General features: G+C 51.2%; 2 protein-coding genes across 3 annotated transcripts; both read right to left on the bottom strand.

The window, feature by feature from the left end:
* Positions 1-251: 251 nt before the first annotated feature.
* Disp2 (dispatched RND transporter family member 2) lies at positions 252-15555 on the bottom strand. 2 transcript variants are annotated; one of them, XM_075961792.1, is made up of 8 exons: positions 15326-15555; positions 8922-9251; positions 8580-8609; positions 8320-8443; positions 7945-8060; positions 7629-7756; positions 7244-7341; positions 252-5861 (listed from the first exon to the last, which is right to left on the bottom strand). In XM_075961792.1, the coding sequence occupies exons 2-8, from the start codon at positions 9233-9235 to the stop codon at positions 2643-2645; spliced, it is 4029 nt and encodes a 1342-aa protein (XP_075817907.1). In that variant the 5' UTR covers positions 9236-9251; positions 15326-15555; the 3' UTR covers positions 252-2642. The 2 variants fall into 2 exon arrangements, with proteins under 2 accessions (XP_075817907.1, XP_075817906.1); XM_075961791.1 differs by having other exon boundaries at positions 15250-15525.
* Positions 15556-17103: 1548 nt separating this feature from the next.
* Positions 17104-25816, bottom strand: LOC142844320 (uncharacterized). The gene is made up of 4 exons (XM_075962653.1): positions 25658-25816; positions 22160-22266; positions 20582-20629; positions 17104-17551 (listed from the first exon to the last, which is right to left on the bottom strand). The coding sequence occupies exons 1-4, from the start codon at positions 25814-25816 to the stop codon at positions 17227-17229; spliced, it is 639 nt and encodes a 212-aa protein (XP_075818768.1). The 3' UTR covers positions 17104-17226.
* Between the last annotated feature and the right edge of the window lie 1777 nt (positions 25817-27593).

The following is a 27593-nucleotide window of genomic DNA, read 5'->3' as shown; positions in this document are numbered from 1 at the left end:
TCCTCCTGCTTTCGCCTCCCAAGTAGCTGAGACTACAGGATCTGTATGATGTCAGCATGATCAGGGGTCATTTATCTCAACTTAGTTATCTTGCAAGGAGCTGGCCTACAGGGTCAGCTCTCTCTCTGTAGCCATAAGTTCTGGTCCTGCAGATTCAATCACACAGACCCAGAATATTCAGGGGTGGGGGTGGGGGACCACACCAAACCTGAAGACATTAAAAAAGAAAAGAAAGAAAAGCTCAAAACACATGGGTTTTTTTCCTCGTCATTATTATAACAACACAGTGTAAGGACTAACAGCATTTATATCATATTGGGCGTTATAAGTGCTCTAGAGACAATTAAAATAATACAGAAGAATATGCTTCGTTATATGCAGATACTACACAGTTCTACACCAGGGACTTGAGCATCCTCAGATTTCGGCACCCTGAGGGCAGGGTGCTGGAACCAGCTCCGCGGATACTGAGGGGCAGTGCCTTCTGACTTTTCCGCATTCTTATGTTCTCATTTGAGTTTCTGCTCCACTTAGCTAGGGCCGCGTGGGGTGGGAGAGACCTCAGCGTCACAGGAGCACAACAAAAGAAAACAAAAGCGCCCACCGGCTTGCCTCTAGCTTTGCCCCAGGTTGTTTGGCACTGAAAGCTTGTCACTCACCTGTAGAATGGCCTAGATTGGCAGTCTTCATGTCATGCCTTCTGGATCTGCCAGGAAACTGGGGGCCCTGGAGAGCAGCACTAGGAAGGGAAGCTGGGCTCTTCCCCTCCCCTCCCCAGTGCTCACACCCATTGGAGCAGCTACTTTTAGACACGGGAATTCTTTGAAAGAACGATCCGGTTCCTAGGGGACAGTGGGGCTGGATCACCATGTCTCCTCTCATCTGACATGCTTGATCTTTTTTTATTTTTTTTTATTTATTATGTATGCAATATTCTTAGTATTCTGCATGTATGCCCGCAGGCCAGAAGAGGGCACCAGATCTCAGTACAGATGGTTGTGAGCCACCATGTGGTTGCTGGGAATTGAACTCTGGACCTTTGGAAGAACAAGCAGTGCTCTTAACCACTGAGCCATCTCTCCATGCTTGATCTTCTGAAGCTGCTCCAGCCGTTTCTTTCAAGATCTTCCCAGTCACCTCACCCTGGCTACCCAAGCTCAGCAATAGCACTGCATCCATTAATGCTTGCCTGTGCATGGAAGCTGCTCCCAGGCAGAAGGCCAGCTCTTGATATCACACCTCTATTGCCTGTAATACCATTTCAGAGAAGGGGTTCGGTCAACTTGCTGACGCTGCCTGATGTCATGAGCTGTGTCACGTGGGATAAAGCCTCAGAACAGAACCTTAGCCTTTGGTGGGAAAAGCCAGGCTTTGGTCTTTGAGTCTCCTTAACACTCTAGAGAGACCCAGTCTTTAGAAACCAGGGAACCTGACCCAGAGAAATTTCGGGTTCACAAACTCCCCACAAGACCGAGTCTGTGTTCTTGTCTTAACTAGATTCTGCTCAGATTCTTCTGTCCCTCAGTACCTCTCCTGGCCAAGCCTCTTTGTACTCCTCCGTAGCCATGAGAGAGGCGCGCCCTTGAAGCCTGAGATGCGGATGGGCTTGGACCTGCTATGCTCCATTGCCAGGGATTTCAGAGGCAAGAGCAAAGAAAATGAGCAACGCTGGGGTCCGCTCAGACTGCAACTCTCTCTGCAGGTGGAAGGGGAAAGAGAGTTTACAGAGAGACCCTCAAGATGGGAGCATGGGTAAGGGTCTGAAGCAGAGGATCACGACAGCCAGGATCCACTGGCCCTGAAGCAGACAGTCCCTGAAGCAGGCAGTTGGAAGGGGACTGGGAGCTGCAGTGGCAAAAGGAGCCAGTGGCGGGACTTTGGGGAAATCAATCCACTTTACTTAGTGTCGTGGCCAGCTGCAGGCCACTCTGTAGTGGAGCCGCAGAGTCCAAGGAGACTGACAGGTGTGGGCGTAGCAAAGGGGAGCATTCTGGAGTCCACTTCCAGTGAGGGAATCCTGGGTTTTCCAGATGCTCCCCACCCCTGCCCGCAGCCATTTCTGTCCTGCCTTTGGAGAGTGTCTAGTCACACCAGCAAGCAGGGCAGTGCAGGACAGAGGCCTAGGTTCAATTCTGCTCCAGAAAAGCTCCCCCTAAAGAGAAGTATCCCGATTAAAATCCGATGGGAAGGGATGAGATTCAGCAGGCTGTGGAGGTTAAGGGCTTTTATAGTTAGTGAGGTTCCCTGATGGGATCCCAGAGATGGGGTAGTTTAACATCACTGAACTTGCCACGTGGGAGAAAAATGACCAGCCTCCCCTGATACCTGGAGCTGTACATCTGGCCTCCATTCTTTACCAGAGGAGGAGTCCTTGTTGGCACTGTGCAGGCAGGTGAGCCCTCAACTCCTTACAAGGAGAGCCTGGTATCACCTTGCAAGGCCCTCCCACTGAGAATTCCAGACATAGGGGTTAAGTAGCAAAGAGATGGAGGCTGGGACATCTGTCAGGGTTGAGGATCCATAGTTGGAGGGTGAGACGCCATGTCGATGTGGAGAAATACCTTCTGGCTCTAAACTAGTGTGGCCTCTGCCTTATTTTCACCAACAGGGTTCTGGACCCTGGTCTGGCCTTCCCTGCTCTCTCAGCTGCTGTAGCCAGAGGTGTAGGTGCTAGGCCTACGGAGCCAAACATCGGGAAGATCTGGCTGACTGTTGGGAAGCACCACCGGGCTAATGTCACCCGGCCCCCCACGGCCCTTCCAGGATAAGCTAGAATGGTGAGAGTTGGGCAGATTTGGGTCATAGATGGTCTCTTTCAGTGCGAGCCAGAGAGTGTCCCGCTTCCCGTTCAGCTGGCCCCGCTCAAGTACCGGGTGTCCAGTGCCGTTCATGGCTTCCGGTGAGGTGCCTACAGAATCTGGCACACGGGCACTGGGCTCCGAGGCGTAGGTGTCATCAGAGGCGCTGAGTCCCTCCAGGGTGCTGGCTGAAGAGTCCGGGAGCTCTTCAACTTTGGGGTTGGGGCAGTGGGCAGGGCCTTCTGGCAGGGCCTGCAAGGGCTCGGCTTTCTGTCCCTGGGAGTCCTGTCTGATCCAGGTTTGGGGGTTGGGACCGGCTTGCTTATAAGGAGAAGAAGTCTGCAGGGCTGGGCACTGGCTGAAGACTGTCTGGTGGTCCAGAAGCAGATCCCTTGGGGAGGGAGGGACAGGTGTCGGCCCGAGGCAGTAGCTGCCGTCATGCAGCTGCAAGTCTTCAGAGAGTATGGAAGGCCGGTGGGACAGCTTGCTGGTGGCTGTGCTGGTGTCAAAGCTGGGGCTCCGGCGCCGTGCCAGGGGCTGCAGCTCATAGTGCTCAGAGAACCCGGGTGGTCCTGTCCGACCCTTCTCATCAGGCTCCTCAGTCCCGGCATCCCATGGCAGGTGAGCACAGGGCCACAGGATCTGCCCACAGTTCTTCTCTGGCCCGAAGAAACAGCACAGGGACTGGAAGAAGAAGCTGGCGAATCCACAGCTGACAAACTTGACCATCATGACGATGATGCCCAGTTTCCGATAAAGCAGAATGGTGGAAGGCAGCATGAGCACGCCCGAGGCAAACAGCGCGCCGGTCCCCATTGCTGCGGCGCGGCTGGTCTGGCGCAAGGAGAAGGCCACGCGGCTCAGGCGGTCGGGGTGCGGGCACAAGTGATAGGAGATGCAGTAGTTGACGGTTAAGTCTACAGAGAGGCCCACGGAGGCCGAGAGAAAGAGGGACTCGGCAGTGTTGAGCTGCCACTCGAGTAGAACCAGCAAGCCCACAGTGAGCAGCACAGTGCCAGCCACAGCTGCCACAGAGAACAAGCTAAGGGGAACGTTCCAGGTGCCCAGGAGCAGTGTGGCAAAGGCCAGAGCCAGAGCCAGAGCCAGCACCACAGCAGGCTCGGTGCTTAGGCTATGCTGCAAGCTGTACAGCTCCAGGGTGCTGGTGAACCAACCCTGGTTGAGGCCCGGAGGTGCATTGTCCAGCTCTGTAGACAACCAGCGGCTGACCTCGGTGTAGAAGCGGTGGACCGGGCCGTACTCTGTACTGTATGGTAAATTGGTCTGGAACTTCAGAACCAGAGCGGCCAGGTGGCCATGAGCATCGAAGCGGAGTCCCAGGTCACGGGTGCCATCAGGACTTTGCTCCAGAGCCATCATCTTGAGACAGTGCAGGTAAAGCGGGGGGGCCCAGGGGAATTCTGACTGGTCACAGCATAGATCGGAACTCAGGCGGCCACAGCTGGGGCTTTCCATCCACTGCTGGAGGGTTTCCACCAAACACAGCGTAGGCCAACCCTCTGGCTGATCTCCAAAGAAGCTCTGATTCCGGGCTCCACGGCAGAGCTCCAGGAGCCACTCCTGGGCCTCGGGGCTGCTGGGTGAGAAGCGAGGATCGCTTACTACCGAGCTGTTGCTGCGAGGGTCCAGGGGATCACTAGTGTCCACTGGCAGGACTCCCCACACCAGAACTACTGGCAAGTTGCCACCTTCGTTTGGAGGCAGATCCTCGAACAGGAACTGCTGGCGGTATTCAGCATCAAAGCGCTCAAAGGGATGGCTAGACCGGAAGACCTGGCCGCCAAGTGGTAGAAGAATGGGCAGTTGCAGGCGAGGGCTGACGCCGCCGATGTAGGCGCCCCCTGCCGCCAACGCCGCGAACCAGCAGATCCAGATGTACCGAAACTTAATGACGCCGCAGGGCAACAGGCGCTGGAAGAGCAGTCGCGAAAGGATGGAAATAATCCTGCGAAGAATGCGGATCCGTCTGTGCAACGCCAGCAACAGCCACAAGGGGCCGCTACCGCCCCTCTGGCCCCGCGCTTGGGACACACAGCCTCGTGCCAGGTAGCGCTCCTGGAGCACAACGGTGGCAGGAAGCCAGAGTAGTGTGAGCCCCATGTGCACTAGCACAGCAGTGCCCATGAAAAGGGCGAAGCAACGCACGGTGGGCAGGCGGCTCAGGTAGCTGCCGTAGAAGGCCGCGCTGGTGGTGAGGCCTGAGACCAGAAGCAAGTAGCCAAAGTGGTGCATGGTGCGGCCCACACGATGCGCTAGACCCCCAGAGGGCACCTGGCCCCTGCTGAGGCGCCACAGGTCGAAGAACATGAGAGTGTAATTGACACAGATGCCACTAAGCAGAAGGAGGGAGGCTAGATTGACAAAGGGGAAGTAGGCCATGCGGAATGCAACGTGGTAAAGAAAGAAGGCCACCATTAGGGAGCCTAGCACCCCCAGCAGTGACATGAACGTGATGAAGAGTGAACGCAGGTAGAGGGACATACCAACGAAGATGACAACCAGGGCCAGCAAGGGGTACATGGTATCTTCGGCCAAGTAGTACTTCAGCAGTCTAGGCTTGAGGCCCAAGTCCATGCCACTAATAGAAGTATAGTTGTCAGAGACCTTGACGGGGTCAGCGAGGCCATCCAGGTAAATATCTAGTAGGGAGGAAGTCTTTATAATGGGCAGGAAGAGCAGGCCGAACTTGAGGGAGGGCACCTGGTAGTCTGCAGTCTGGGGACTCAGGAAGTCTCTGTCTAGCAGAAAGTGCAGGAGTTGGTAGACAGCGCTGCTCCGGGTACACTTGGTGGGAACTTGGGCACAAAACGGGGGCTTGTTCTGCCCGGAGCCCATACAAGCGGGCACCAGGACACCACGATGATAGAAGGTGGCGCAGAACCGAAGCAGGGCCAGCGTGCGGTCTGCGTCAGCTTGGGTAGTGTCCTGGCAGGAGGAGCGGTTGGACAGCACAGCCAGATAGTTGCCCAGGGACCAACTGGGACAGCATTCATTGGCTGCCGATCGCTGGCACAGAGCCCCGAAGCTGATATGAGAGCGGATCTGTAGGGTACACAGGAGTGGGAGGAGGGAGCTCAGAGGGAAGTCCAGGGGCCAGGTCTCCCCAGACCTGCCCTGGGCCCTCTCCTCTTCCGTCACACTGAAGGGCTTAGAGAAAGCATCTTGACAGCCTATCAGAAATGCTTTATCTCAAAGCTGCCTTTGCCCCTGGCCTGGATTCTAGCAGCTCTATCCTGGCTTCATCGAAGAGGACCCTCAGGGCAATGTTCCCAGGCCTCTCCCAGAGGCTCTGCCGGAAGGGCTCCTACAGGCCACCCAACCTTAACTCTGCAACTTCCTGAGTCAGGGACTGGAGTGAAAGTGACAGGCCACATATGGAACAAGGCCAGGAGACTGGGAGCCGGAAGCAAGCAGTGGGAGACTCTCTAGGGTCACTGAGAAATCCCAGCTCCTCTTTCCCTGGGGTGCTCAACTCTTTTCCCAGCCTGTACCCCTTTTCCTCTTCAGCTTTGCTGTTCACATCACAGCAGCTGGGGTTGTACAAAGAGCCCCCACCCAGGAGTCAAACGCCCCCCGCTCTGCTAAACCAACACGCACAGCCTCGGGGCTTAGTTCTCAGTGACGACAACGCTGAATGTTTATCAAGCCGTCACTAGTGTCAGCATTATGCTAAAGTCTTCCAAATCCTATCTCATTTCACTGTCACGATCCCTATAAAGGATGTATCATCACTGTCCCTGTTCCACTAATGCAGGGCTGAGGATGTGGCTCAGTAACAGAGCACATGCTTAGTGTACACAAGTATCTAAGTTTGATCCCCAGCACTGCAAAAACAAAACCCAGCACATATGAGGCCCCGAGACATTAGGAAGTCATGTGCCAAGGGAGCCCTAGAGCTAGCCTTGAACTTGAGCACCTTAGTGAAGAACACATATTCTTAACCAGTGTCCTTTGATGCTCTGGATGCCATGGTGTGACACTGGGGGGGGGGGGGTGTCTTGGGCCACAGAACTACACAGTGGTTTCCACACTGGTTTTAGCAGGGAACCCATCATAGATGTGATTGTATGTGGTTCTCTAAAAGCATAGTGGAATTGGCCTTGCTTGGGTTGAAAAGGGCTGCAACTTTGAAGCCTAAAGTCTCAGCTTCCAAGGGTCAGAGTCCCCTCAACTTTGGGATCTCTTTTCAAACCCTTTGAAACTAACCAGGCTCTGCTTGAACTCTCTTTGTGACAAGAGGTTGGTGCTTCTAAAATCAGTCAACTTTGTTTTCCTATCCCGAACCAGATCCTCCAGTAGAGTTGGGATACTTTCCCAAGCAGGGTCTTCCCAGGCCACCCTGGTGGTCCTGCAGTGCACCGGCTCCAGGTCCTTTGTGTCCTCAGTTCCCACCCAAGCCCCTGGCATCTCCCCAGCCAGCTCACCTGCTCCTGTTCTATGCGACACATGGAGTGGATGGCTTGCAGGTTCCACAGGCTTCCTCCAGAGGTGGATACAAACACCAGCTTTGCATGACTCTTCTCTGCAACACAATCCCCACATGGCTCAGCCCTTTGACCCCAGAACCTGGGCCCACTAAAGAGAAGATGCTCATCCTAGGCCACCTGAATGAAGCCTTGCTTCCCAGGAGTCTGAAACCTATGCCTGATACCTCATCTTGCCCGCATCAGCTTGACTGCACCTGACTGGAGTATTTGAGACCTATTTTATCTTCCTTGGCTTGAATATGGCTCGTGGCTCTGTCTGCTCACATCTGCTGGGGACCTTCTCATTCTACTCGGTGGGGCTCCCACTGAAATCAGGGCTCACCAGGAGGACCACAAAAGAAGTTCTTCTCTTCTTTGTCTTCCATGGGCTCCACCATCCTTTTGGTTCGGACCACACTCTCTTCAGCCCTGCCCCAGGCTGCAGGGCTCAGGGTGCTGAGGAGGTTTGAGCTGAAATAGAGAGAGTAGTGGTTTTTCCAGGGTACTCTTCGGGATGGTGGACTCACATGAAATGGAAGACCACTCCCCCAGGGAACACCAGCAACCTCACACATGTCTTCGGAGAGGTCACCCAGTGTCCCCTCCCAGAGTTTCTCCTCCCTTTCTCCTCTCAATGGGAAGATGGGAAAACCTGTTACCTGTTCATCTCAGGTTCTGGGGAAAGAGAAAACAGATTCTTGGGGCCAGTGAGGGCCTGCATCGCTTTCCAGACTTCTAGTTTTCTGCTGATCTCTGTGTCTCGAGGTTCAAATCCCTACAGGGAGGAGAGCAGAGAGGAGCAGGCATGCAGGAGGGAGTAGGGCCAAGGGAGGAGTGCCCTCCTTCTGTGTCCTTCCCAGGTCTGCCCCTTGGGTTCCCCCTCCCTGGATTGTAGACATATGCTCTCTGTACCATCCTTACAGGATCCCACCAAGGCTACCTTACTCCCAAGAGGGCCAACTGTCTGCCTCAGACTGAGCTGCAAGCTTCCGTCCAGGGGCCTCCCTCCCTCCCCAGGTCCCCAGGCCTCTCACCAGTAAAGGCTCAGAAAAGTCAAGTGGAGGACTTCCCAACAGCCCAGCTAGGGTACAGAGGAAGATGAAGGCCAGACACAGCAGCAGCACGGCCATTGGCCACTCTGCAATCAGCTGGGAATAACTGGAGAAGAGGGAGGAAGCCCATATGAGTTGATGGTGGGTGTGGTGGTAAGGCTGGTCACCTGGGAGAGCAGAGCAGAGAGCCCATGGAGTGGGTACCAGCCTGGCCACGCCCAGGAGTTCAGGGAAGGACCTACCTCTTTGGCATCTGGAAAGTGCGTTCCTGCCTGTGGAAGAGAAGAAGAGATTTACCAGTCTTCTGGTGTGTGCGTGTGTCCGGTTGGAGGTGGGGCAAAGACTGAGTGTGCACTGGATGGGGAAGGTTGAGTGACAGAAATGACAGGGCATAGAGGAAGTGATATCAGTTTTTAGAGTTGCCCACCCCTAAATTTCAGTGCCCCCCCCTCTCTCCAAGCTTGCTCCTTCATCAGAGGCAGTAGACATCCAAAGCTCCTCCTGAGAGAGGAATCTGGAGGCTTCCGTCAGTGTCTGCTGCACCTTTCAATGGCAGCCAGCAGGTTCTTCCAGCCCCTCCTTACCTGACGCTGACCACGTGGCGCTGCACAAAAGGTGGCTTCCAGCCCCCGTTATGCTGTGCGGGGTCTATGGCAGTGCTGACGTTGGAAACATGAGCACACAGAGAGGCTTGATCGCCCAACCCTAGTAAGGAACTGCCTTCTTGATAGTCTTGAGGTGCTCGAGGAAAGGCAAAATGTCCAGCTGTTAGCGGGCTGGTTGGGTCTACAGCCTGGAGGGTGGAGACTGTGGGCGCTGAGACTGCCGCATCTGCTGGGTCTTCAAGGGGACAGGTATGGAGGGAGCAGCTTCTCTCAGGGCTTGCCTCAGGAGCCATGCCTTTGGTCTGCGACCTGGGAGAGGGCAGGCAGGGGAGGAGTGTTGGTGGTAATCTGTGTCCCAGGGTTGTTCAGTAAGCAAGACAAGGAGACAAGAGCTCAGGGCTGGTTTTTCCATTAGTTCTGAGGGCAGAGGAGGAGGGTGGAAGCTCAAAGCCTGCATGCTGGGGCCTGAGCTTTCATCCAAATATCCGTGCCTTCAAAAATTATCGCTGGCAACCTGCCATGTGTCAGACCCTGCTTGCTATCACACCTGTTACTGCATACATGATCTTATTCGCTGTCTACAAAAAGAAGAAAATTCTCATTTTACAGGTTTGAAAGCAGATTCAGTGAGAAGTAAAGATTAGGACCATGAGCCACGTTCAAGATCTTCTGACCTTCCTGTATGGTTGTCTGTTTATCCCCACCCCATCTCTCTCCAGGGTCTTAATGTGTATACCTGACTGTCCTGGTACTCATTATGTAGACCAGGTTGTCCTTGAACTCACAGAGATCTGCCTGTCTCTGCCCAGGGTTGGGATTAAAGGGCTGCTCCACTGTGTCCAGCAGATGTCTTTGAGCACCTGCGTCCGTCATTATTCCCCCTAAACCAGTCACTTGCCCCTCTGTGTTCCATTGGCCTACTGGGTATTTCTTCATGTATTTGATGCAGCTGGCTATCAGATCATAGACTTGTCCCCCTCTCAGCTGGGTGGTGGAGGCTGGGAATGCAGAAGCTGATGGTTAGAAAGGTTCATCCCCATAGCTTCAGTGCCTTGATCAGCTCACTGGCTCAGAAGGTGGCCAGGGAATGTTCATTAGGTGAACACAGTGCCAGATTGACTGTGAGAAGTGGCGTGGTGATGAATAAGACTCCGTTCCTGCCCCTGGGAATTTGTAGTAGTTGGGAGATGCAGACAGACCAACTGTTGGTTTGTATGAGAGAGAAATCCAGATGGCTCAATTTTAATGGGGATGAAGGAAGGTGGAAAGTTCAGCAAACAGGAGTGCTGCCCTTCTGACAGCCCCGGTCCGGGGCCATACACAGCATGGCTTTACTTAGTCAAGGTGTGCACAGTTCAGATAGCGAGCTGGAATATGGCAGGAAGAAGTCAGTGATGACCCCAAATTAGTCATAAGACAACACTGTGTAGCTGTCTTTCCTGTCTTCTGGTCTAAGAGAAGGTAGAGTCTCATTTCTGCAGCAGGACTGCCAGTCTTAGGGAAAAGAAAAGATGGCTACAGGGCAGACTGCCTGGAAACCATGGGGTTTGCAGCAGGGCTGAGGCCTGAATGATAAAGCTAAGTCTTCTTTCTTTTGGTTTGCATTGTAGTGATAGGTAATGCGCAGACTTTGTGTCTGGCTTTGAGAGAAATGTTTCAGCAAAGCCTTTGCTATGTTCGGGTTAATCAGGAGAGGCTGAAAATTGTTTTGAGACTGTTGAAACCTTGAAGAAATGTCTCTCTGGAGACTCTCGACTTGGTGCTACATGAGAGTGCTTGCATCTACACCGACCTTGGTCCTAAGACACTCCTGGATAACTGGGGTTTGTATTTTTGGTTATGGCTAGTCATAATCATAAGGGACTGAGATCTGTGTGTGCTGTCTGCTCTCATGGGCAGCAGGAGCAAATGACTTTGGGAGTTGGAACCTTTGCCAGCCCCTATTAGCCTTGTGTTTGTTTGAATAATGTAACTGGAGTCAGCTAGCTGGCTGTCATCCTTCTCCAAGAAGGCTGAACCCCACTGTTCCTTCAGAAAATGAAGGCTTAGCATCTTGGTGAGCTTCTCTCTCTGCCCCAGCCCCTATGACTGACATCAAACAATAGCTAAGTTTTGTCCAGAAACCATGAAGAGAAACTGGAAATAATAGGTGAACCTGCCTATCCCCCTCCCTGTGTTGGGAGGATGGCTGTTTAAGAGAGTACACGTCTCAAGGGAGCCATAGAGGTGGGCTCTAGGCTCCATCATCTTTTGACTCTGGGGTCCCCAGAAAAGACATTGAAGCATTTGATGTCAAATGTTTTGATGCAGCAATTTGCCTTCTTGTCCTTTTCCAGACTCAGGACTGTATGGAGTGTGTGCTCTAAGAAGCATATTTGCATGGGCAATTTGTCCCTTCAGGTTCTTAGCTGATACCCCCAGTTCACAAAGGCTTATATCTTGGGAGTCTTGCTGTAGCTCTAACCTTAAAATCTTTCTTGGTTTGTTCTCTAAAAGCTGCATTTGAAATCTGATGTCATGATTGAGATCACTGATATTTATTTGTACTTACTCAACATTTACAAACACATAAATTTGACCGAAGATGATCTAAAGCAAGACATCAGAGGGCTCCATAAAATGCTGATGATATAAGCAGCCAGGATGCCGGCGTACCAACTCTTGGAGGCCAGTCCCTTTGAGCCAAAGAGAAGTTGGATAAATGCCCGGTGTCATGTGTATGTGTGAGGTCATTTATTAATTTATTTACTTTTCAAGACGGGCTCTCACTGTGTACCTCAGGCTGGCCTTGAACTCAGAACTCTCCTGCCTTAGCTCCCTGAATGCTAGGATTACAGATGTGTGTCACCATGCGTGGTGCTGATATTTACTAGAGTTTTTAATTCTACAGGTTCTCCTAGTTTACTTATTCATTTATTTCCTAGTATATTCCACATGCTATAAACACAGTGCCTTGGTCTGCACTGGGTCCTGAAGACTTGAATAAGGCCAGCATCAGCAAGGGTCTCTCTCTGGAGAACAAAGCCTGCTTTCTGTGTCTTACTCTCCTGGAAAAGGCTTTCCACCTACCAGACTGATGGATTAACAAAAGAGGAAAGAAAGCATTTGCTTCCACTTGTGGGGCCTCCTCTTCCTTCAGTCTGGAGACAGTGTGTCAATCTCTGCTTTTTGCCTTTGAAGAAGGCCTTTCATTTCACCATTGCCTGCTCACCTCCCTGCCTGTTACGTGATTATTTCTTTCCCCCTTACCTGGCTGCCTGCTTGCGTACACATTGGTTATGTGGCTGTCCGTGATCTCCCCCTTCTGCACTATGCCTGCCATTATATCTCTGTGGAGAGCCAGAAACTCTCCAGCCTGGCTGCTGTAGGGCTTGGCTTTTATCTCAATCGCTCCAACTTGTTTATTTAATTTGTAGCACTGAGTTTGATCTGGGTTGGGTCCCGACATGACCAGTATCAGCTCTGCTCCCCCTCTTTAGAGTAGGGCCTGCCTCCTAGGGGTTAAGGCAGTGGGGTAGCCAGGGTGGAGGTGAAGGGCCTGGTGTCCATGACCTTACAGTGCAGAGCACAGACTTGTCCTAAGAACCAGGCCCCCACTTGAAGTGTCAGTCTCTTTTGTAATAGAAATCAGTCACAGGGAATGCTGCTGGAAAATAGTGCACTCTCTTTCCCCAAATCCTTCCTGTTAAAGGGGATCAAGTCTCCATCGTTTGCTCCCTTCCACTGGGGTCTCTATGGCTCTTGCCCCCCCACCCGGGCCCTTTCAGTCCCCTTCAGATATCACGGATCAACTGATTCTAATTTTACCCTTCTTCGCTATGTAGGACCTTGCAGCAGAGGAGAGAACCTGGGATTCTCTGGCTTTACTACAGTAAAGCTGAGTCTCTGTCTCTGTCTCAGTCTTTTGGTCTTTTCAGTGAGAAGAGCCAGGCCTCTAACTAGGAGGAGAGGCTTCCCAGGTTTCCTGCCTGCACTGCAGAGCCTATGAGCCAAGTCAGGCAGGGGATTGAAAGTGGTGAATCTGGCCTCACACAGAAAGTGTCCATTTTATCAGGACCCCAGGCACAGAGCCCCAGCTTGGGAGCTCCAGAAGGGACAATGTGTATGAATTAACCTGCCCCTGGACACACAGAGTAGTCATCTGGATGCCACTGTGATCCCACAGGGTGGCCAGGACAGGCGAGGGGAGCAGTCCACACTGTCAAGAAAATAAATGGTCATTTTTAAAACACAAATAATAAACTATTTCAGACATTTCTGCAGTCAATTTATGAAATACTGTAGGATTGGAAGTTGGGCCTCTAGTTCAGATACTTGGAGGCAAATGATCCCCAAACCCTTCAGGCTTTTCTCTCTCTCCAGGCTTTTGATATATAGCCCAGGCTGACATCAAAGTCAGGGCAATCCTGTCCTCAGCCTCCCAAGCTGAGATTACATATAGCCCATGCAAGCCTTGCTCTATTTACACTTCTACCTCTGTCTCCTAAGTGAGCCCTGGGGTTAATTTGCCACCACACCTGTGTTTTTCTAAAGATAGAGTCTCTCTCTATAGTCTAAATGATGATGCAGAGGCAGAACCCAGAGGGAGGGACTTAGGAGGCAAAGAAAAGGGAGAAACCAGGGTCTATGTAGTTCAGAGTAGCCTTGAGCTTGTGACCTACCTAAGTCACAAGTGCTGCACTACAGGTGTGTGTTACCTTGTGTGGCACCAGGCCTGCCTGACTCTTCCCCAAAATGTTCTGGGGGTGAGGGTGGGAGTCAGGATGTAGTAGAAAACATTCTTTGCATATATAAGGCTCTGGATCTAATTTTTATACTGTGGGAAGGACTAAGGTGTGTGTGGTAAGTATGAATGGGTAATGTGATATGTGTGTGTGTGTGTGTGTGTGTGCGTTTAACATGTACAGCATATCTACCCGTATACCTGGTCTATCCTATCCCAGGATGGAACCTAATTCAACAGGAGCATGCTTGTGTTTCTTCTGTGGAGTTGAACAAGTCCTTATGCCTGCGTAGTGTCCCTGGTCTCTGGGGAGCCGCAGAGAGAGGCAGAGGGTTCCAGAGAATTGCCGGAAGAGAACAAGTGGTTCTCATGTCTGGTAGAAATGAGCAAACCAGACAGGGCTGATCTTTGGCAAGATATGCCAGACAGCCAATGATGCTTTAGCCCCTTGTGCAGATGCCCTGGCCCTGGGCCCTGCCCTGATTTGTCGCTACCTCCTTCTCCCCCTTTTTTCTGCAGTGGCTGGAGATGGAACTTAAGGCCTTGTCAATGACAGAAAAATGCTTTATCATTGAGCTGCGCCCCCCCCCCCCATCCCCACCCTTTTTTTGGTTGCAGGCTATGCCTCCAAGCAGAGTCCCTGGTCTGGAAAATACACTATCCTGTGTCTTACCCTCTTGAATATGCTTTTATATCTTCCAGACTGACAAATTAACAAAAGAGGGAAGCAAATGTTTGCTTCTGTCTGAGGGGCCTTCTCTCCCCTCTGAGGAACAGAGTGAACATTTAAAATCAGATAATCTTGACATAATGTGTTTGATCTGCTTTTCACCTCTTAAAAATGCCTTTTCTCTCAGTCCAGGCAGGGGAGAGAGGTAGTGTCGAGTCTGAGGAGAGATTCTGGGGCGGCAGAGTCAGGCAGGACACAGAAATGGCGCTATATTGCTACCTGGCCAGACTGTTCCACCACATGTATGGTGAGGGTGGAAGAATGAGGGGAACACGGATCTGGGAACGGGTGCTCAGCAGGAAGGTATTTTTCCTCTTCCCCCAGCCCCAGGCTCTTTCAGGGGTCAAACAGACCACGGCCTGAACCTCAGATCCTGCATACACGGCGGCTTCGGTCTAGTGCGTACCACACATGGGGACTAAAACCAGTGTGTACACAAGCAGGAGACCATGCAGGGGAGAAAAACAACGACGTGACCGGGCAGGCAGCAGCCAACGACAATGGGCGGACAAGCAACTGATGGTGACTGACAAAGACAGTCCTTGATGTAGATCCCAAACGGCTGCCTTCCCTCCCCCGGACACCTGCTCGGCGAGCCTCTTTTTCGTTGTACATGCACACCCCTTTGCACACTAACATGCAGACTGACGTAGCTGCGGACATGAGGCCTTTTGCAAAGACGCAGAGGTAAGGCCTAGGGGGAGTGGGGGACTCTAGAGGCCAAGGAAAGGGACGGGAGAAAGGAGGGAACAGTGGGTGGGGCAGGTCCCCCAGGAGGTGAAGGCAATGAGAGTTGGCATTATCGAGTGTTGGCGAGAGGAGAAACTGACCAGGCAAGATAAAGGTGTACATACATACTCGCCCCAGAAGGGCTCTCAGAAGGGCCGGGGAATGAATGAGGTGATGTGTGGCGGCAGCTGCTAAGGATACCTGAGGCAGGCGTGCTGAGAAGATCTTCCAGCTGAATCTACGGAAGGGCTCTTCGTACTTGTCCCAGCGGCGGCTGCCTTCTGGGGCTAATGTATTCCCCTCAGGCCGGTGCTGGCCAGTACGGAAACTAGCAAGGAGAGGATCGCTGCAGCTACCGGGGCTGCTACCAGCGTCCATGCCCGTGGGCGGCGCCGCTGTCCGGGCTCTGGTGCTGAAGCAGAGGCAGCGGTGGGCTGCTGCGCATGCGTCAGTTCCAGAAGCCGGTCGCTGGGCGGGACCGAAGAGGAATCCACCAATGGAGGCAGGACGGGAAGAAGGTGGGGCAGACTGGGCCCAAGCTGCCGCAACATCAGGGGCCTGGGGGTTCCCTGCCACCAAGGCTGGAGTCCGCTGTACAGGCCTCGCTGATCATTGTCCTTAATAAAGTGGCCAGACCGCCCTTCCCGGGCGCATCGTTCTTCTTACAAGAAACCAGAAAAAACGAACGGTGCAAAAACCTTCACAATTTGAACCACGGGCTTCCACACTTAGTAACGCAGGAGGGGTAGAGAGGTCCGGTCTCATGAGTACCCCAGTTTCTCTCAGCATCTCTCGTGTCCTTCTGCCTCCCCAGGGGTTATATATTTAGGCGCCCGGGCTGGGTCTTTCTTCCATCTTTGGACCTGAGTCTGCCGCCTCTTCCGAATTAGAGCCTCTTCGCGATTTTTTTTTAAAGTGCGCCACAGGGGGAAGGGGGAATGAAAGGAGGAGAGAGACATGCCCAGCCCCTTTCTGGCAGTCACCACCACTCCCCACCTCAGCCTTTCAGAGACCTGATAGCCACCTACTCCAGAGCACTTGCCAGCCCTCACCAGAGACCAGCTGTGAAGGAAAAGAACATTGGGGTGCTGGTCATAGGGCAGGCCTGGCTGGAGGACTGAGCAGAATTATGGTGGATAGCAGATGTATGAGAAGCCTGTGTACAGCAGAGTAGAAAGAATCCTGGATAGATTTGGATAGGCAAAGACTGAAAGCAAGGGACCGAGAGTCAGACTCAAGAGGTTTGAATGGAAGATGTCTCTCAAGTGTGTCCAAGTGCTGGTCTAGGCAAGGCAGGGGTCAAGGGCATGGCGTGAGCGGATCTAGGGGTTGACTTAGTGCGTCAGTGACTTACAGTTGGCTGGAGAGATTCAGGGCAGTAATAAATTGGCGCCAGGGGATCAGGGTGTGGCTGGGCCTATGAGATGGCTCCTACCGGCTTATATCTGCCTGTTTGTAGCAGAAAAGGGGCAGGGAAGGGTGCAGCAAAGGCAGAAGTTTCTCTTCCTAATGGGTTTAAGTAGAAAGAGCAGGGGCTGTGGCTGGCTCAGAAGGCTTGGAAATCAAGAAGGAATGAAAGACAGTGGAAACAAGTCTCACCTGGAGCAGGAGACAGGAGACTGCAAGAAAGGAGGTGGTGGAGGGGAGCAGAGAAAAATGTATAGCTCCATAAGATGAGATAAAATAAGATAATAAAATAAAAAAAATTAAAAAGGAGGTCAGGAGTTCAGGGTGTTTTTAGGAAATGGTGAGAACGTATGCAGACCGACCTGAGCAGACCGACCTGAGCAGCCAGACAGGAATGGAAGGTCAGAGAGTAGGGCGCTGTCCCTCGGATCAGTAGTCTTAAGAAGCCCTGTGTTGTGGTCACTACCAAGTCATGCTTCTGGGAATGCCAAGAAGGCATCCGTTTTCACAACAAGGAAATCTAGATAGACTGGACTCTGAGTACCAGGTTGGACATGAAGAAAGACAACCTCTGAGGAACACAAACATGGCCTCCAGGAGGCTGTTTATTTGGAAGGGAAAATTCTGGGTAAGTCTGGGAGCTGGGTGAGCTGGGGGTTCTGTGTAGCCTCCTCATCTTGTGTCCTCTAGTCTTCTCATTTCTCAGTGATGTGGACCATGGTGATGGTGAGGACCAGGGTGCCAGGGGCCATGGTGATGGTGAGAACCAGGGTGCCCAGGGCAATGGTGATGGTGAGGACCAGGATGCCAAGGACCATGGTGATGGTGAGGACCAGGGTGTCCTGGGCCATGGTGATGGTGAGGACCAGGATGCCCAGGGCCATGGTGATGGTGAGGACCATGGTGCCCGGGGCCATGGTGATGGTGAGGACCATGGTGCCCGGGGCCATGGTGATGGTGAGGACCACGGTGACAGTGTCCTGGGCCAGGGGGTGGTGGACCATGAGGAGGGCAAGGACCCTGTGGAAAACCAAAAGGGAAGTGTCAGACTTCAAAGCCACCGCCAATGGCAGTGTCAACTTGTCTTTCCCTCCCCTCCCCAAGGGCCTCAGGATTCCTAGGCATCTGGAAGGGGTTGTGGTGGGGAGTTGGATAACAAGGGAATTGCTCCTGGCCCTGCCCCTTTTGCAGTGAAGTCTCTTAAGAACTGGGCAAGAAAAGGGGAAGAGTCTTGTTGTTTTAGATTTATTCCCTTGGCAAAGTTTTGACCTCTATCCCTGGACCTCAAGTTATTTATTTGTAAGAAGCAAAATTATCTCATGACCCCTTCCCAGGCCCAGGGGTCCTAGCAGAAAGGCTACAGGTTCTGCCTTGCTACAAGTGGTGGCTTGCTGTATTTACAGCAAAGGTGAAGCTGGGGAGGCAGGAGAAGAATTCCCCGGACACCAGGGAGGGGAAACCCAGGCTCTGAGGCTTTGTGGCAGGTCAAAGGTAAGAGGAGGAAATAAAGGATGTGTTTGTGTGTAGATAGGAAGTGCATTCAGTTTATATATATGTAGCACGTGGTGGCACATGGCTTTAATCCTCTGAGGTGGCAGAGGGTGATCTCTGTAAGTTTGAGACTAGCCTGCTCTATATAGTGAGGTTCAGCCCAGCCAGGGTCTGTATGCATATACAGAATGAGTCCCTGTGTTTAATTTATTTTTTTTATTTTTGGCCAGTAGTGGTGGCACACAACTTTAATTTGACACTCAAGAGACTGGTGGATCTCTGTGAGCTCAAGGCCAGCCTAGTCTACATAGGGAGCTCGAGGACAGTCAAAGCTATGTGGTGAGACCCTTTCTCAAACAATGAGAATAAATAAATGAATGAATACAATTTTGAAGGTGTGTCTTGGTATAGAGTTCAATGGTAGAGAATTTGTCCAGAAAGTACAAACCCAACATTTAAAAAAAAAGCAAAATAAAACAAAACAAAAACACAACAAAATAGGCATGTCTGGGTATATTACCGTGGTAGGCACATAGCATGCACACATGTACACACAGATGTGTGCACAGGGTGCCTATATAATGCCTCTGAACACCTGCCAGACTCAAACAGGAATAAGTGGAAGTAAAGTTAATGTCCACTTCTCAGACCCAAGAGGCCCGGGAAAGTGTTGTATAACCTTTCTTAGCTGGAGACCAGCCAAGAAGGTTAGTGCTAGGGCACTGGGGTGTGGAGTCCAGAGGGGTAGAGATGGGGTTATACCCCCTATTCTGGTAGTAGGATGATTCCCTACTCTGCTTTAAACTGCACCCCCTCCACCTCAGGGGTTCGAGTGAGGTGGAATACAGGTGGGGAGAGACAGTCTCCAGAACTGGGGACTTTCCAGTTAGAGGACTCCCTGCCCCAGCTGTGCTAAGAAACAGCCGCATCCCCACCCCCCATTTCTGTGGAAGGTCATAGATCCAGCTAGGGAGCTTGGTGGCTGCTGCCTGTTGGGAGGGAGAGGTGGTGAGCTGGCAGCCTTCCCTTCTTTCCCTAGCAGAAGCCTGCCTGTCCTAGGAGCCCTGCAGTGGGACTGGGGCTTTGGAGCCAGGCAGCCAGGGGAGCACAGAACAGGCTGGGAAGCAGCAGGAAGAGAGAGTGAGCTGCTGGGCCAGGGGAGGGAAGTAAGGAAAAGAGAGAGACAGATGGGAAAACAGAGAGAATGCCAAGGAGAAGGTTGCAGTTGGCAGGGGGTGGGTGTCTATGGCAGTATCCCGCCCTCCCCAGGCTGATGCCTGAGTCTTCCTGACTTCATCTGGCAGAAGTGCTGGTCTAAGAATGAGGTGGACCTGAAGGAAGTGGCCAGGATGGGGATGTTAGGGTGGGCAAGGGGAACAAGGGTAGAGAATGTTCTTACCCAGTAACCTGTTGGAGAGAAAGGGGGGAAAGAAACAGCAGGGTCAGTCTTTTGCTCCTGAAGGGGACCCCTTGCCTTCTCCCTGATGCTAGCTCTGTATCCACACCCCATGTTCAACAAGGCTCCTCAGACCTGGCCACTTGCCCGACAAACACTCCTTCCTTCATCCATCCACTAACAGCAGATTTGTATTGGAAGTCAATATGAAGCTCACTTGTGTGTCCCTATGGGCTCAAGGCTGGCTGAGTCCCCCAGGTGGCATCAGGCCAGGTAGGAGGTGAGGCTTTTGTCCACATTGCCAGGGGTCTGCTATCCTAGCCTTGGTCAGATTTCAGGGCATCATGGAGGCATTCTATTGTTGCAAAGCCCAATTCTTCCTCCTCTGTCTCCATCTGGGCCCCAGGCAGTCTCCCCCACTCATGCCTGTCCATCCCACTATAGCCCCTGAGAGCTGTGTGGTGGCTGCTGTTACATCCTGGTCACAACCTTCTGCTCTCAGCTCAGGGCCTTTGCTCACACTGTCTGCTGCCTGGAAATCTCTCTAGCATGGCTCTACCTCACTATCCAGCAGGTGTTCCACATCACTGAGGTGCGGAGATCCCCAGAGTGGACACAACAGTTCATTCTGCAGAAGCCACCTATGTGGTACTGGGTGTCCCAAAAGGTAACCTTTGATGGGAGTTCTAGTTCCTTTGCATCTTTTGAGGGGAACAGCAGCTGTGCCTCTCAGCTGTGCACCCTAGACCTGGGGATCCAGGGCAGGGCTGTTGAGCTTTGTGCTGCAGACCTGGGGATCCAGCGGCAGGGCTGCTGGGCTTTGAGCTCCAGACCTGACAGTGCTTTTCATGAGCTCACTTTGAGCATCATGCCTGACATCCCTGGCCTCATGTGCACCCTGGGAGGTGAACCCACCTTTTTGTCTCCTCAAGTTGAAGAGCTAGTGAGATGAAAAACATGCACACTTGTTTCTTCAACTATAATGTGTGCTTCGCAATACGAAAGTTTGTTTGCATCTTGGCACCCTGCACACACACCTGTACACACATGCAAGCACACTTGGCTTTCAGTAGATATGGCTGACTGCTTGCCTCTGCCCTCCCCACTCTCCTTCCTCTTCTTTTCCCTCTTCTACCTCCTAGACTCCCAGCCATGCTGCTTACCTGGATCCATCTTCATGGGGTGAGTGCAGGAAGCGACACACGCAACACCTGTGGTAAACAGAGAATGTTTTAGTTGGCAGTAATCTGGTGGCTTTGCTTCTCCCCTCCTAGGGCTGCACACGCATAGTCCCTTCACAAGACAAGAGGGGGTGCCTGCCAGGCGCCCTGGTGATGATACCCCACCCTATGTAGGTCTCTGTATAAACACCTGGCATAGAGGTGGGATGCAGAGACCTGGAGAGGTCGCTATAGCCGAGTGGGGAGGTGCAGACAGCCTGATGAGTATGGGCTTCTGGGGACCCAGGAGACCTTAAGAACTTTGTTCCTGCCTCCCAGATGAATGGAACCTTCCAGGGTTCCCACTGCCTGTTATTGTCTCCTCCCGTGAGGATTGGGAGAGGGTGGGAGGTTTAGGGTCTGTATCAATTTGTCATCTACTGCCAGTCTCTCGTCATGGGAAACTGTTGAGATCTAGCCTCATCTTTTGGGCCCTGGCATGCAAATAACAATTAACAAGCCCAGAATGGTCCAGTATCCACAACACAATACACTTGAAGACGAAAGGTATTCTGGCTCTCTGAACTCATATGGCAAATGAGCATTTTGCACAGACGTCCACACTAACACAAACACACACACACACACACACACACACACAAGCATGCACCTCTAATAAAAAAGACCTAGAGCTGAAGATCAAATGTAGAGCCTCGTACTTGGAAAGCCGGCTCTCTACCATTGAGCCTCCCCCAGCCCCACCAAACCACTCATTCTTATTGATTTGTTCTGTCCGGTTGAAATCAGTCCCACTTTATGACCATAGTCTTTCTCACTTGCTGATCCTTTTTAATTTTATGGGTATGGGTGTTATGCCTGGACTTATGGCTGAGCACCATGTTCATATGCAGTGTCCACAGAGGACAGGGGAGGATATCAGATATCCAAAAACCGGAGTTACATGCGGCTGGAAGACTCCTACTTTGTGGGTGCTGTGAAGTGAACCCAGGTCGTCCGGAAGAGCAGCCAGTGCTCTTGACTGCTGAGCCATCTCTCCAGTCCAGGTTGCCCCTACTCTTTCACCCCTGACTAATGTTGAGCTTGAAGGATCTCACAAAGCTGAACTTGGGGAGGTAAAGGAAACCCTTGATTCAATCCAAACCTGAACTAAAGGCAGTGAAAAGACAGTCCCTGGGATGTTTCCACTCAGGCCTAGCTCTCTGAGAAACAGGAATGGTCAGCTGTAGAAGGGACTGAAAATGCAAGCCTATAACGCTTAGGTGACCTTCTACCTGGCAGTCAGTCCTAACTCCTGCAGGGTGAAGGATCAGTAGCCAGCCTGGAGGGAAAGGAGGGCAGGTAGGCAGACATGCATACAAATACACAAGCACCTGACACAGACACACACATCCTTTAGAAACGTACTGACTTGTGCCAAAGTACGATGTCCTCACAAAGACCAGGAGGCAGCAGTTCAATACACAAATACATACCCAGAGAGACTAAGACCACACGGGTACCTCATCCGCACTCATAGGCCCCCTCTTATTTTACATTTAGTAAGAAAAGTCAGGTCCTTACCTGAGAGTGCAGAGCCAGGGACAGCAAGGCTGAGGCTCTGTCTCCCCCAGGGGAGTATTTGTACAAGAGAGGGTGGGGCTGTGTTGGGTCACATGCTCCGGGAGAGTCTAGAATAGAAGGTCCAGGGAATGAAGAGGGATGGGCAGATCTCTACCAGGGCAAAGAGCACTAGGAAATAGGATGGGGGTGTGGTGGATGGGGAGGGGTGGGTGGAGCAGATGAAGAGAGTGGGGGGTCATTCAGAGCCATCTCAAGGTCACGTGGACAGGTCATTTACTCCTCCCAGCACGTAGAAGAAGAAAAGTGACCCTAAGCACATTCTTGCCTTGGATTCCAAGGTCCAGATGAGTTTTTGAATTGCAACCCAGTCCAGCAAGCTTGTCTGTAAACAGAATTCACACCCAGAAAAGGGGACAGTGGGAATAAAGTCAGGACAGGATGGAAAGGGTGAAAAAAATTCGGAACCCAGGCTGCCAGCTCGCTCTGCCTGTCCCAAGCCCTTTGTAGGCTGCCCGTGTGGCCGCCCAAGCTCCTGTATTTGCCCAGATGATTTGCTTTGTGTGCTCCCTCGAGCAGATCAGGAGCCCCTACCTTCTGGGATCCTTTCTTCTAATTTTTCTTATTTCACTGACCTCAGTTATTTGGCCATTGACAACCTCTTGGCATTAGTAAGCATCTAGTAAATTTGATAAAAGAATTGTTTATTAGTTTTTTAAAAGTTTATGTGGTAGGGCAGTTGTGGCACATGCCTTCAATCCCAGCACTCAGGAGGCAGAAGCAGGCGGATCTCTGTGAGTTCAGCCCAACCTGGTCTACAGAGCAAGTTCCAGGACAGAGAAACCTGCTGGAATCAAAGACCTGCATTCAGTTATAGCCATCTTAGTCACAAACTAAGTAAGCTATTCAGAAGCCCCTGTGTTATGATATTTGGTTCCCGGCAGCTTGTGGTGGGTCCACAAACCAAGGTGGCTGGCTCAGCCATAAGGTGGAGGGCTGGGCCCAGCAGGCCTGGCGGTGTGAGCAGGCAGCAGGTGGGAGGCACATGGACAGGCACATTGTACAGAATAGAATTGGATATTTATTAGTTAAATTATGGAGAAGAAGGAAAAAGGTGATAAGGCAGTGAAAGAGAGAGAGGGAGGTGGGGGAGAGAGAAGGAAGAGAGAAAAGAGGACAGAGAGAGAGAAAGAAGGGGGGAGCAGGAATGGGAACAGAGAAGCCAAGATTGCGAGGGAGGGAGGGGGGCTACAGGGAGTGGATGTGGCTTTTTTTTTTAAATTGATGAACAATCATAACATTCCCAGCTCTTTTTTTATAACAAAAAATGGGAGATTGGATATCACAGGTTGACAGAATTGGGGCGGTGGATTCCCAAGACTGCTTCCAGCTTATTTGTGGGTGTCATCTTTGGGGGGTGGGAACCTGAGAAGGCTGTGTGCTGGCTGCATCCTGGCCTAGCTGGTCTCTTTGCTCCTGTCTGGTGTTTGTGGTATGGAAATGTCTCGTGTCTCTTATACCTGTTAAAGGTATTGGCAGAACACTGAACAAAGTTAAATTTAAGGGAAAAAAATTTAGGACCAGGAAATTTAGGGGGATGTATCTGACCTGTTTAAGGTGGAACCTTTAATTCGGCTCCCTGGAACTCACAAGAATTCTTTGGGTTTGTGAAAACAGAAGTTTTAGTCATATACATTGTATAATGACTGTGACATATTTTTGTAAAATGAAAAGTATTTTTAAGATTATGGAAGGCAGCATAAGAGAGAAATTTGTTTGGTGAGGTTTTTTTTTTTTTAACCTGGCAAAACCTCTCAGCTATCAAACTGTATCAGAGGTCTTTGAGAAGGATAAGATTTTACTTGAGTTACTGATTAAAAAATGATAGAGAATTTACTTGGTTGGCACCCAGAGCTACTCTTTTAGGGGCCTCCATTGTCGCTGAAGGTCGCATTTGTCTTTTGCTGTTTGGCACAGGGCCTTCCAGGCTCCAGACGTTCCTGTGGGCTAAGAAATCTGTAGGAAGACAGGCCTACCTTGACCTGAGCAGCTAGGCTGTCAATTCCAGCGATTCTCTCCACTTCAGGAGATCTTCAGCTTAGATGAAAGGCAGTTTTGCCCAGTGTAGATGGATGTTGTTGTGTGTTCATTTGTCTTCTGTCTTCTTTTGAGGAAGTAGAGTGCTGCTGCTAGGAGCCAACCTGTCCCATTTTGTTATGAAAAGTTTTTTAATAATTAAATATTTAATATCACATTCCCCAGATCTCTGAGCAGTTGAGGGCTGTTTATTAGGTATAACTACAGTATAGAATCTGTCTGGAGAGTTGGGTCTGAGCTTGACTATACTGGCTCTTAACTTAACAGGTAAGATTTACATTCATAAAAAGACAGAAAGAAAAAACTGCTTGCAATCGAAGGTTAATGGCAGAACTGACAATAGTAGAGAACATCTTAATATATTTTAAATGAGGTTTGGATTAAATATAATTTTAAGAGACTTAAAAGTACATACCAGTTTAAAACATGAGACTTATTGATTTTGTAGTCTGAAAGGATATGTAATGAACAATTATTATACACAGAAAGAGTGAACAGGAATTGGGCAAAGTGGATGCTCTTACTGGGCCCTACCAAAGGCATGCCACTGCGCAAAACACATGTAACAGATTCAACAAGAGGAATTTAGTGAAAACTGGGGACAAGGCAGGGTATACTTCAGTAAAGATGGGAGAACTTTGTCACCTGACCTGGCTCTTAGCCAAGATGGTGGCAAAGTCACCTGACCCTGGACAAAATAGCGGCAGCCACACGTTGTATGAAAAAGCCATAATTTTTGTGCTATAAGGATTTGAAGCCTAATAAGAGGGACCTAAAGGTGTGACCTGCCCTGTCACACCACAAGCTGCAGAGCGGAGCAAAAGGCTGGAACCAAAATAACTGCACCATGTCATGGCTGAAATTGAAAAAGCTGGATGGAATTTTACAAAGGCAGGGGAACATGAATGGTTGTTTTTATAGCCGAAATTGTGAAAGCCCGTGAAACACTATAACAGGAACGTCTCCCTGTATAGGTGGGGTGCAAATCGGCTTGAACACCCAGGACCCGTGAGCTGGGCGTCGCCTAACTCTGGGTGGGGTGTTATGACCTGGCTGGATCTGGTCTGGTGACTCAGAAACCAGAGGCCAGAGCCTGCTCTGAGCGGCCTTTTATGGCGAGGTAAGAAAAAGAAAAGAGAAGAAGTGGAAAAAAAGATGAAGAATAGGAGGGACCTTGGGTCCCCCGTTGAATGCACCGCATGGGGTGTACAGTGCTAACGTGGGCTGACTGACCCGGGTCAGTCCAAACACAATTTCAGTTAAGGGAAGCAACCATAGCAGAACAGGAGAGACTCACCAACTAAAGCTGGGAAGCCAGTGGCTTTAGTAGACAAACCCTGGTTCAGGATCTTGACCCTGGGAGAGGAGTTCCAGGCAGGAGTGCCTATCCAGGTCACAATGCACCAAAATGTGCGGCTCGCCGTAATTGTAGTGTGGCGAGTACTCAGTGTTGTGGCCGCAGCAACCTCGGTTTGAATCCGAGTCATGGCACCAAAAGGTCATGATTTTCGGGTCCCGGCAGCTTGTGGCAGGTACACAAACCAAGGCAGCTGGCCCAGCCATGAGGCGGCTGGCTGGGCCTGGCGGGCCTGGCGGTGTAAGCAGACGGCAGGTGGGAGGCACATGGACAGACACATTATACAGAATAGAATTGGATATTTATTAGTTAAATTGTGGAGGGGAAGGAAAAAGGGGAGAAGAGGGTGAGAGAGAGAGGCTGGGAATGCAGAAGCTGATGGTTAGAAAGGTTCATCCCTATAGCTTCAGTGCCTGATCAGCTCACTGGCTCAGAAGGTGGCCAGGGAATGTTCATTAGGTGAACACAGTGCCAGATTGACTGTGAGGAGTAGCGTGGTGATAAATAAGACTCCATTCCTGCCCCTGGGATTCATAGTAGTTGGGAGATGCAGACAAAACAACATGTTGGTTTATAAGAGAAAGAAATCCAGATGGCTCAATTCTAATGGGGATGAGGAAGATGGAAAGTTCAGCAAACAGGAGTGCTGCCCTTCTGACAGCCCCGGTCAGGGGCCATACACAGCAGGGCTTTACTTTGTCAAGGTGTGCACAGTTCAGACAGGGAGCTGAAATATGGCAGGAAGGAGTCAGTGATGACCCCAAATTAGTCATAAGACAACACTGTGTAGCTGTCTTTCCAGTCTTCTGCTCTAAGAGGAGGTAGAGTCTCACTTCTGCAGCAGGACTGCCAGTTAGGGAAAAGAAAAGATGGCTACAGGGCAGACTGCCTGGAGACCATGGGGTTTGCAGCAGGGTTGAGGCCTGAATGATAAAGCTAAGTCTTCTTTCTTTTGGTTTGCATTGTAGTGATAGGTAATGAGCAGCCTTTGTGTCTGGCTTTGAGAGAAATGTTTCAGCAAAGCCTTTGCTATGTTTGGGTTAATCAGTAGAAGCTGAAAATTGTTTTGAGACTGTTGAAACCTTGAAGAAATGTCTCTCTGGAGACTCTGCACTTGGTGCTACATGAGAGTGCTTGCATCTACACTGACCTTGGTCCTAAGACACGCTTGGCAAACCTGGAGTTTGTACTTTGGTTATGGCTATGTGTTTAGATGCTCAGGCTGGGTCTATCCTCCCACTTTGGACCTGAGTCTGTGGCCACTTCCTATTTAGAGTGTCTTGCCACAAGGGGGAAAGGGAGTGAGAGGAGGAGAGAGACATGCCCAGCCCCTTTCTGGCAGTCACCACCACTCCCCACCTCAGCCTGATAGCCACCTACTCGGAAGCACTTGCCAGCCCTCACCAGAGACCAGCTGTGAAGGAAAAGAACATTGGGGTGCTGGTCATAAGGCAGGCCTGGCTGGAGGACTGAGCAGAATTATGGTGGATAGCAGATGTATGAGAAGCCTGTGTACAGCAGAGTAGAAAGAATCCTGGATAGATTTGGATAGGCAAAGACTGAAAGCGAGGGACCGAGAGTCAGACTCAAGAGGTTTGAATGGAAGATGTCTCTCAAGTGTATCCAAGTGCTGGTCTAGGCAAGGCAGGGGTCAAAAGTATGGCCTGAGCGGATCTAGGGGTTTACCAAGTGCTTCAAGTGACTTACAGATGGCTGAATAGATTGAGGGTGGTGCTAAATTGGCACCAGGGGTCAGGGTGTGGCTGGGCCAATGAGATGGCTCCTACCGGCTTATATCTACCTGTTTATAGCAGAAAAGGGGCAGGGAAGGGTACAGCAAAGACAGAAGTTCCTCTTCGTAATGGGCTTTAAGGAGAAAGAGCAGGGGCTGTGGCTGGCTCAGAAGGCTTGGAAACCGCGAAGGTATGAAAGACAGCGGAAACAAGTCTCACCTGGAGGGGGAGTCAGGCGAGTGCAGCAAAA

Source organism: Microtus pennsylvanicus, chromosome 2 (genome assembly GCF_037038515.1).
Source record: "Microtus pennsylvanicus isolate mMicPen1 chromosome 2, mMicPen1.hap1, whole genome shotgun sequence".
Taxonomy (NCBI): Eukaryota; Metazoa; Chordata; class Mammalia; order Rodentia; family Cricetidae; genus Microtus; species Microtus pennsylvanicus.
This window is presented reverse-complemented; position numbering and strand designations above follow the sequence as displayed.